Source organism: Vigna unguiculata, chromosome 6 (genome assembly GCF_037176805.1).
Source record: "Vigna unguiculata cultivar grain cowpea cultivar isolate G323 ecotype 2 chromosome 6, ASM3717680v1, whole genome shotgun sequence".
NCBI lineage: Eukaryota > Viridiplantae > Streptophyta > Magnoliopsida > Fabales > Fabaceae > Vigna > Vigna unguiculata.
In genome coordinates this window covers 28,281,977-28,292,389 of record NC_140797.1, presented here as the reverse complement: position 1 = coordinate 28,292,389, position 10,413 = coordinate 28,281,977, and the positions used below count along the sequence as shown (strand labels likewise).

The following is a 10,413-nucleotide window of genomic DNA, read 5'->3' as shown; positions in this document are numbered from 1 at the left end:
ATATATTTATTTTAAAAGAAAAAATATTATAAAAAAATTGACAGGATTTTTCAACTAACCCTACTTTTAACATATTAATGATAAATCAGACCAAAACCGGTAAAACAGTTGATTTTACATTTCGAATTTAAGGTTTTTAAATGGAAAAAACGTGGTTAGAAAAAATACATCAGATTAAGTTCAAGATTAATTATAAAGTGACCAATAAATATTTAAATAATTTGATTAAGAAAAAGCATAGACGTGATTAAAGAGAATGAGTTCCAAATTACTATCTATAAATAACTTCAACTCCTTCTAATGTCTTAATCAGGTTTTGATCCCTCAGCATCCGTAACCGACGCGTAGCAAGAATACCCTCGTGCACGTTCCAAATTACAAAGAAAAACGCAATCCACGTGTCCAATTTCCATAGGAAGTGCTCCCCACGCGCCCATCCGCGCTTGAAATGACGGTGCAGTTCGGCTGAGACGAAGGACGATCGTGACGAACCAACTCTATAAATCTCAGACGAAACTTGCTTTCCGAAATCACAACTCAACCTTCTCTCTCTAAAATTCACTATCTCTTTCTCTCTCCAGAATTTTCTCTCACCTTTTCTCTCTCTCAGAAAATCTTTTGAGCTTCCAGAACCTTCCGCCTGATCGATTCGTTTGTTTTGGCGGAAACTCGATTCGATATCGTGGCTCGAGCTGCATGAACTGGTTCGTGAAGCTGGATTCGTCGTCTTCAAACTTGAATTCCAACTACTTCGTTACGTGTTTGCTGATTTTCTTCCTCCATTTCTCGCCTCAATCGCTCTCTTTCGCTTCGAATTTCGACGTCGAATTATTCACTAACAATAATCTGAATTTTTCGTCCGATTATGGAGTCCAGAAATAAGCGTAGTCCTCAATTAACCAGAGGTTAGCTTTTAATCGATTTTCCCGTTTCTGAATTTTTTGTATTATTCTCTGCTTTTCTCAAATGTCGGTGGTAACTGCGTGTGCACCTTATTTTATTTGACGATGTATAGTTGTGGTGAGGAATGAAAAGAAGGTTTTTAATTTTTAAATCCGTGTTACGGTTTTATTGGTGAAATTAAAAAGTTTGTGTCAGTAATAGTTGGAGGCACGTGTCTACCAGGCACGAAGCTGTACCTTTTTTTTTCTGAATAATTTATTTTATACTTGAATTAAATTAAACAAGCTATCATAAAGCTTTTAAAAATATTTTTGGATAAAAAGTAATTTCCGTATTTTATATATTGTTTTTCAAATACTTTTGGAAAGAAGTAATTTGTGTACCTTTAGTATTAGAAAGCCAGTTTATAGGATACGATTTAGATTTTTAAACTAAATTAAAATACTAGAGGACAACTTTCTCCATGAGAGAAAGAAAAAGGCAGGAATAGTAGGTATTTTGGTAGGATATGTTTTCAAATTTTACTATTTTCCTTCAGATTGCATAGTCAAAAATGAAAATTTTGTAGTCCATCAATTTATTTTTTGTGGTGTATGTAATAATAATCTATTTTAATTATATATATATATATATATATATATATATATATATATATATATTTATGTATGTATATACATATATATATTGTTTTAATCTATTTTAATTTTTATGCATATTATTTTAATTTCTTCTAGTTTCTATTGTTTGAGTTAAGATATTATTAATTTTACGATAAATATTTTTAGAGTCACATGGTCCATATCCCACATATTTTTTTTCATATTATACTTCAAATTATAGAAAAGTGATTTAATTTTTAGTATTTTATTGTATTTTAATTTTTTATAACAATTGTTTTTAGTTTTATAATAATATTTTTGCAGAAAACATTAGTTCATAGTCTAAATGTTTGACTTACAATTATGCACGCGGCTATTAAATTATTTTTATATTAATGTTATTGTTTTGTGTGTACCAAATGACCAAATCTCACTTACGTGAGATGGTTTTGCGAAGCGAGTGTTGTATATTTTTTGAAATTGAAACTGAGTGGTTTTTGGTAAGGGAATGACTTGTGAATTTTTCTTTTACTATATTTTACAATATAATAGGCCAAAAGAAATGTTCGTATGAGGATAATAAAGAGAATTGTAAGATAAGATAAATAATGGAAAGAGACGATTTAAGGAGAGAAAAAGTTATTTGAATTGATATATAATACACTCATGATCACTCTGGTATATAAAAAGTTGAGGGAATAATTTCAAAGTGAAATTAACTTATGGACCGTTCGATCATATTTCCTTTCTTTTTCCCTTTTTCCTGTAGCTCTGTGCTATGGAAACAACAAGCAGGAGGGGAGGTCACCATCTGTTATTGTTGTTGGTGGTGGCATGGCTGGGGTTGCTGCGGCACGTGCACTCCATGATGCTTCGTTTCAGGTAACAACTGTGCGCTACTTTAACTATATGGATTTTTAAGAACATTTGTTAAACTTGTATTTGCTACTCTAATGTAAAACAGTACTTTATAGGACAAAATTGAATGCAGTTTTGTAGGCACTTTTGGGACAGATCTCCAATTTCAATAAGGGTTTTAAATCTTCTAATCTATGTTAACCTTCAATGCAAGTGGATGCTAGTTTAATCTATTATTGGGGAACTACCCAAAGTATTTGAAGAACTGTATCTGATTTTTGTTAAGTCCATGAACAGAGTTATTCTAAGTAAATATTGTAGGCATAGTGGATGGTTGTTCAGCCTTTTCCTGTAGTTTGAAGTAGGTTGCATTATTTCAGTGGAAAAAATTGGTGGGTCAATCCATCATTATGATTTCCTACATCATTATGAGCTTTGTTGAATGGCAGCTTGTAATGGTTCCGGGGAAGGGTCCTGGGTGACATTTGGTAGTTCAGAATTGGACTGATGTTGTACGTACATATATGGGTGAATCAATTTTCACGAAAGGCACGCACGCAGCAAGTGAATTGGGTCACATTTTCTCTTATACTTTGACGAACCTGTTACCTGATAATTTCATGTGTTTGCGCGAATAATGCGAGTCATGAAGTGGCAAAATAATTTAACTTTTAAGCTAAGGATTGTGTATTTGTGTTGCTTGTAGTTGAAACTTGAACTTGCTTCATGTTTTTGTGGTCAATAGTTAAATAATTAATATGATTTTTCAGAGTTGAGGAACTAAATCGTGTATTTTGTTTTCTTAAATTTTGTTAGGTTGTTCTCTTAGAATCAAGGGATAGAATTGGTGGCCGAATTCACACTGATTACTCATTTGGTTTTCCTGTTGACCTGGGAGCCTCATGGTGAGGCTTCTTTTCTGATAAATTTATAATGTTTATGTTTTTATGAGAATGCAGAATTTGTCCATTACTTTAGTAATAAGAGGTACTCATTTTTCAGGTTGCATGGAGTTTCCAAGGAAAACCCACTGGCTTCGGTCATTGCGAGGCTGGGGCTACCCCTTTATCGTACGAGTGGAGATAACTCCGTACTTTATGACCATGATTTGGAGAGGTAAGTATAGATTTTCATGATTTATAACTATTATATAGCTAATTCTGTCACACTTAAATAGTGATCATTGGTTTCAAATAATTTTTGGCAACTTATTTTAATATATTTTCTGGTCATTCTGCACGTTGGAAATTACTATAGACTACTTTTCTCTTTTTTTTTTAATTGAAAATTGAAATTCATTAAATTCTTGCAGCTATGCACTTTTTGATACGGATGGGAATCAGGTTCCCCAAGAGTTGGTAACAAAAGTTGGTGGAATATTTGAGACAATTTTAGAGGAGGTAATTCATTTTGTTTATTAATTTTCCTACTTATGTTTTACCTAATAAACTCTATTTTCATAGTTGGAAGAAATATTTTAGGCATAAATTGCATTTCTAAACGATCATTTCATGACTAAATGCAGACAAATAAAATAAGAGAAGAATTCAGTGAAGACATGTCCGTATTTCGTGGTCTTTCAATTGTTTTGGATAGGAAGCCTGAACTAAGGTTATTATGGACATAAGAAATAATTTCCTTAGCACCATTATTACTCTTTTAGGCCTTGTAATTGATAACATTTCTTCATCACTTGAAACCAGGTTGGAGGGCCTTGCTCATAAGGTGCTTCAGTGGTATTTGTGCAGGATGGAGGGTTGGTTTGCTGCAGATTCTGATACTATTTCACTAAAAGCATGGGATCAGGTAATTTTGATAAATCAAGTTGAAAATTTTGTTTGTATTAGTGGTCTAGTTCCAAATCCCCCACCCTTCTACCCACCCCAATTTACGCACTGAACGATCTATTCTCTTTGGTCTTACCTACAGGTAGTGAAAGAAATAGTTTGTAAAGTCGTCTCATAGCCAGGTGCATGCATGAGTCTTCAACATGCAGCCTTTCTATGACCGATAATCATGAAAATGTGTTTCCTGATCTACATATAGGAGTATGTATCTGATTGAAACCCTTTTGTACCTCAATAAATCATCTTAAGGCAAATTGCATTATATACAACTAAATGAACGATGGCTGCCTAAGATTTAAAACAGGTGTCAATTTAATATATAACACAATCATTATAACGTTCTTACTCCACTACGAATTGGTGGTGCTTTTTTGTTAAAGTGGTTGGAGTGGGATGTGTAGGATTCCTCTATCATCTGAATATACCATCTTATTGCATGATTGTTAAAAGGTGGTCTCAACCTTTACGGGATGTAGGGTTCAAAATTGTTACGCACTTTTTACCGGCCTACCATAAAGTTTGTTAAAAAGGAATCCATATTACAAATAGGCAACTTTATTACCCTAATTATAGCATCTTACATGAAACCTTTTGTCTAACACGTGATATATTTTTTTTCTTCGTAATTACTTCTGTCATGTACTTACAGGAAGTGCTGCTCCCCGGTGGTCACGGTCTAATGGTCCGGGGCTACTTGCCTGTTATAAATACCTTAGCCAAGGGTCTTGATATTCGTTTGGGGCACAGGTAGATAATATTTTTAATTATTAGTTAGATTCCTATGTACTATTTTTTTGTAATGAATCCTCTGGCCATGGTGATGCCCCTTTTTCAGGGTGACAAAAGTAATTAGGCGATATAATGGAGTAAAGGTAACAGTGGAAAATGGTAAAACATTTTTTGCTGATGCTGCTATCATTGCTGTTCCGCTTGGGGTGCTTAAAGCAAAGAGAATAGTGTTTGAGCCAAAACTCCCAGACTGGAAGGAAGCTGCCATAGCTGATCTTGGAATTGGAATTGAGAACAAAATCATCTTACACTTCGAAAATGTGTTTTGGCCTAATGTGGAGTTCTTGGGAGTAGTTGCTGATACCTCTTATGGATGCAGCTACTTCCTTAATCTCCACAAGGCCGCAGGTCATCCTGTCCTTGTTTACATGCCTTCTGGGCGGCTTGCCAAAGACATCGAAAAGATGTCTGATGAAGCAGCTGCCAACTTCGCTTTCATGCAGCTCCAGAGGATTCTTCCAGATGCTTCTTCACCGGTACCCATATTAATTTTTCCTGTTACTATCATGTTTAGTCGGCAATATAAAAGAAACCAATGCTTCAATCTGTAAATACATTGTCTAAGATACATAAAGCATAGTCTACCTGTCCTTCCACTTTTTAATCTTTACAAGTGTATGATTTTTGGTCATTCAACAATTAAGTGAGATGCAAAGTATGGTGTGTGTATTTTAATTGGTAATTTGATGCGACTGTGCAGATTCAGTATCTTGTGTCTCGGTGGGGCTCAGATATAAATTCACTAGGTTCGTATAGCTATGATGCTGTAGGAAAATCCCATGAACTGTTTGAGAGGCTACGAGTCCCAGTGGATAATTTGTTCTTTGCTGGGGAAGCAACAAGTATGAGTTATCCAGGTTCTGTTCATGGGGCATTCTCCACCGGAATGATGGCAGCAGAAGATTGCCGGATGCGGGTTCTGGAGCGCTATGGAAAGCTTGATTTGTTCCAACCAGTCATGGGAGAAGAGGCTTCCTTGTCTATCCCTCTTCAGATATCTCGTATGTAATCTAATCTTCTTTGCGTCATAACTAGTGGACACAACCAGAACCTCTGTTTTCTTCTTCACTGCCATTTATCTAGCTCCATATATAGTGATGCTCTTGGTAATAGTCTCTAGTCTTTTGTTGAAGTCACCTTTTCTGTTGCATATCCATAGTCAATGTTTGTTATGAACTGGTTATATGAATATTATATTGTGTACCTAAGAGGCTCTGACAACTTTACTTTCGTGAAGTGCTTCTTAGTTTTGAGAATGTCTCTGGACTCATCAACTTTATATTTGCATGCACGATAAAAATGTGCCAATTCCTGTTTTCTCTCGTCTTTTAGATATGATTTTTAACAAACCTTCACGTGATCGTTGTTTCATGCAATAATTTATACTTTAAATAAATATATTCCACATGTGGAACTTACGACACTCAGACATTTCCCAGCTGCGAAAAGTGTTGGCTCGGAAACAGACAGGATTATTATAGAAGTTTTCACAAATTTCACATGCAGGAAGCAGTTTTCTCATTATTCCTATCTTTATTCAATTATTTGAATTCGTTTGGTTAACCATTATTGAGTTATAAAACTTTTCACTAGGACATAAACGAGTTATTAATACCACCAAGTTTCAATCTCGTGAATTTTCAATTTTTTAATTGCCCTCTTTTTTTGTGCACACGTTGTTACATATTTTTGGAATTTTCTTCAATAATTAACCTCTAGTGAAAGTTGGTTCAGTTCTTTGACCACCAAAATTATGTAAGTTGATACCAAATATAGCAACGAATCAAATGATATTCCCGTGGCCCATAACTTATGGTGCAGCTAAGCAACTTTATTTTAAAGCCTGAAGGAAATGAAAAAAGAAAATGTCAAATATTCGTAATCAAGAGATCTAGGGTCTCATCTTCTGCTGATCTTTTGATGCGAGCAAGAGCTTTTTCAACCTACAATTGCGTAGTAAATTGCTTCACTTTGCATGTAACAAGCAAGTTCTGTAACATTTAGTATTCTTTTAATTTTCGTTACCTCTGCATCCCAATTTGTTCTAGCAGTCAGAATTGTTAGAGTTGCTGCTTGTACTAAAACTGCGAAGATCATCCCCCACCAGATACCCTGTAACAAACCCAAATACTACAAATATTCATGCCAATGCATAAGAAACAAATTAACTTTGAAGGAATTTATCTTTTATTATTTTTATTCTTTAGAAATATTTATGAAAAAAAATTATTCAGATGTCTATCAGAAATGTTTTGAACTTACAGCCACTCCCAGAGTAGTTTGAAAGCCAAGAACACACCCAACAGAGAGACCAATGACATAGAAAGAAGCCAAATTTACATAAGCCACAACAGCCTGCCATCCACTTCCAATTGCAACTCCTGAATTTTTCCAAATAAAAATACACAAAAGGAAGAATCACTGTACAAACCTTTTTGTTGCCTTACATAATATATTAATCAATTTTTTTAGCAAGAATTAGCTCATTTTTCAAAGTTTAGTGGGAGTGGATTTTGTTACCTGACAGTATGGGTTGAATGAAATTTAAGAAAACTGAGATAGCAAGCAGTGGAGTCAAACTAGAAACTTCTTCAATGACTTCAGAATCAGAAGTGAAAAGCCTGCTCAAAGGCTTCTGGCATGTCAAAATAATTGCAGAGAAAACTACACTGATGACAATGCTGATTCCATTCACTACAATGACAGAAAATCTTGCTACTCTTGGATGAGCTGCCTCTAATTCATTGCTGATTCTGACACTACAATCACCCAACTTCTCATTAACACCATTTAAGTTGACTTGAGCTAAATCAGAGCATTTTTTTCTTACACTGACCTGGTTGCAGCACTTAGACCCAACATAAACTGCAGGTCCCAGTTTAAGTAATTCATACTGAATGAGAATCCATTGTCATGGAAATTATGGTTAAACAAGATGAACATTAATTGACCATACCAATAAAAAAGGATGCTGCCATAATAACATACCAAATAGAAATACTGTCCACTGAGACTGTGGGATTGGAGATCAACCCAGATAAAAGTATCAGTCCTTGATTATACCATGTCTCCAAACTGCATTAGAACCAAAAAATAATTAAAAAACTAGATCTAAGTTTTGTACTTTTTCTAATTATTATTAAAACTATAAATTTTTTTCCAAAGAGATGCACTTTAAAAGAAATATTTATGTGGCCAAGAGGGTGAGAATTAAGTCGATTTCTTGTCTATACCACAGCATCCAAGCATAAGCTGCTGTGAGTTTGAAATAAGGCCAAATTCCTTTGAAAGCTTTGACAGTGAAGCCACCCCAAGTTTGGTTACATCTTGGGCTAAGAATGATGTATAAACCATTCAACAAGACAAGAAACCACCATGAGAAGCTGAGAGTAAGGGCAGCTCCAAGAAGTCCACAGTTGAAAACAAAGAGAACCAACCAAGTGAGAAGCAGATGCAGAAGGAACACCCCAAGTGACATGAATGCAAGAGGGTTCACAATGTTCTGTGCTTGGAGGAACCTCTGCATAGGGCAGGAAACTGCAAATGCATAGAGTTGGAGAATGATTCCGCGTGCAAAAACTTGACTTTGTTCTGCTATGCTCTCTGACTGACCTATGGCTTTCAGAAATGACCCTGAAAACCAATACAGAAATGTGAGAATCACTGCAGCTCCCAAGTGTAAGATGATTGCTCTCTGCAATATGATCCCCATTGCTGAGTATTTTCTTGCCCCATATGCTTCTCCACACACTGTTTGCACTGCACTTGCCATCCCCAACTGTTTAAGGAGAATTCAACAACCACTTTCATAGATTGAACTTACAAAACTAAACTCAAGTTGCATACCAAAGAAATCACCAAATTTTTAGAATCTCACTTCTTGTTTACTAAACTCATTCAAGATTTTGTAATTTCTAATTCTTTTTAACATATAACAGTGTCAAGAAATATATAAAAAATATGTTGTTATTTATCATTGCTGGTAAAGAGATGTACATCAGAAGAACAATGTGCAAAGTGAAAGTCATCAACTAATTCCCATTGTAAAATTGAAACTAGGTATTTACATTTCTTCTTCTTTATACTGACTCCTATCCAAATATGACCCCACATTCACTACTTGTTTACACATATTACCCATGTATTTTCTGATAACTAAGTAAGAAGCAACTTTTAGAAATTTTCACAAATTGATGTTGAATATGTAGATTGTAGAACCACCCCAAATCAAAGCACATTTATGAACAAAAGCAGGGCTTGATGGTGTTTTTGGTCCTTATATTTATAAGGATCATTCAATGTTTTCCCTCTAATTATTTTCTTAAGTCAATGTAATTTTTATATTTTTTTAAAAAATTTAATGGGATCTTTTCCGTGTTTAAAGAACTATGAGTCGACATCTTTTCCGTTCTTTATCTAATCCCAAGGACAAAAAGGATGATAAGCTGATATCTATTAGTACAATCATCACTCTTTTTACATGCTTATTTTCTAATCCCAATGCCAAAATGACATGATAACACTGATTTAAGGGAACTATTCAAATTGAGTTTTGTTAATATATATAAATCACATTGGAGAAGAAATAATTAAAGAAAAAACATTCACAAATATTGGACAAAAATAGGTAATAGTAAAACCAAACTCACTCAAAATGACATGTTAGGTAAAAGTTTGAGACTATATAAAGCAAGCAAGCATACCATAATCCCATAAGCAAGACCCTGAATTCCAACAATGGCCATGGATGCCCCAGCAAGCTCAAGAGAGCCCAAGTGCCCAGTGAACATCAAGGTGACAAAGCTTAGCATGTAGTTGAAAATGGAGACAACAATGGAGGCCCATGACAGTAACCATATGAGCCTTGACTCCCAAGCAACAAGTTGGGGCCACCATCTCAACTCAATGGACCTTTCTTTCAAGAACTCTTCAATGGTGTCTGATGACAAATCTGGAATGTGGGAGTGTGAATGAAGACCAAGTAGAAGTGGTTGGTACCCTGACTCTGAGTTCATGCTTCTGTTGTGTGCACTATTCCTCCAAAAGAAAGCAAAGAGGAATTGCAAGTATTATGAAAGGGACATGTGACAAGTTAGTTTGCCTAGGATTTTGTAACTACCAACCATTCTTCTTCTTCACACTTACCTAACTTGCAAACAAGTGGATCACACTAACCTCAACACCACAATGTTTTCCTCACATCTTGGTATTCTTTAAAATGAAAATATAACATAAAGGGTTAAATATAACATTTGGATATTTGATTCTATAACTTGAAAACTTAATTAATAGGTGTTTTAATTTATCAAAGTGTAAAAAAAATTAATGTTAAAAATAATATGTTTTAAATACTATAATAATAATAATAGTTATTATTTGTACTATTATTTTTCTTTAGTAACTTTAATATGGTTTTT

General features: G+C 34.5%; 2 protein-coding genes across 3 annotated transcripts; one reads left to right on the top strand and one right to left on the bottom strand.

Moving 5' to 3' along the window:
* Positions 1-524: 524 nt before the first annotated feature.
* LOC114187960 (polyamine oxidase 2-like) lies at positions 525-6,252 on the top strand. Its single transcript, XM_028076407.2, has 10 exons — positions 525-905; positions 2,272-2,384; positions 3,177-3,265; positions 3,363-3,476; positions 3,673-3,760; positions 3,886-3,971; positions 4,064-4,166; positions 4,857-4,954; positions 5,043-5,472; positions 5,697-6,252. Exons 1-10 carry the CDS (start codon positions 866-868, stop codon positions 6,003-6,005), a joined length of 1,470 nt encoding a protein of 489 aa, XP_027932208.2. The 5' UTR covers positions 525-865; the 3' UTR covers positions 6,006-6,252.
* A 517-nt stretch (positions 6,253-6,769) lies between these two features.
* On the bottom strand, positions 6,770-10,045 carry LOC114187959 (protein DETOXIFICATION 41-like). 2 transcript variants are annotated; one of them, XM_028076406.2, is made up of 8 exons: positions 9,700-10,045; positions 8,230-8,774; positions 7,985-8,071; positions 7,833-7,889; positions 7,517-7,755; positions 7,259-7,377; positions 7,022-7,108; positions 6,770-6,939 (listed from the first exon to the last, which is right to left on the bottom strand). In XM_028076406.2, exons 1-8 carry the CDS (start codon positions 10,009-10,011, stop codon positions 6,865-6,867), a joined length of 1,521 nt encoding a protein of 506 aa, XP_027932207.2. In that variant the 5' UTR covers positions 10,012-10,045; the 3' UTR covers positions 6,770-6,864. The 2 variants fall into 2 exon arrangements, with proteins under 2 accessions (XP_027932207.2, XP_027932206.2); XM_028076405.2 differs by having other exon boundaries at positions 6,770-7,108.
* Between the last annotated feature and the right edge of the window lie 368 nt (positions 10,046-10,413).

Coding starts and splice junctions, on each gene's coding strand:
- LOC114187960 (XM_028076407.2), top strand. CDS start 866: ATGGAGTCCAGAAATAAGCGTAGTCCTCAATTAACCAGAG. Junction 3,477..3,672: donor TATGACCATGATTTGGAGAG/GTAAGTATAGAT, acceptor AAATTCTTGCAG/CTATGCACTTTTTGATACGG. Junction 5,473..5,696: donor TTCCAGATGCTTCTTCACCG/GTACCCATATTA, acceptor GCGACTGTGCAG/ATTCAGTATCTTGTGTCTCG.
- LOC114187959 (XM_028076405.2), bottom strand. CDS start 10,011: ATGAACTCAGAGTCAGGGTACCAACCACTTCTACTTGGTCTTCATTCA. Junction 7,756..7,832: donor GGTCTAAGTGCTGCAACCAG/GTCAGTGTAAGA, acceptor GGGTGATTGTAG/TGTCAGAATCAGCAATGAAT. Junction 7,109..7,258: donor AAACTACTCTGGGAGTGGCT/GTAAGTTCAAAA, acceptor GGTTTGTTACAG/GGTATCTGGTGGGGGATGAT.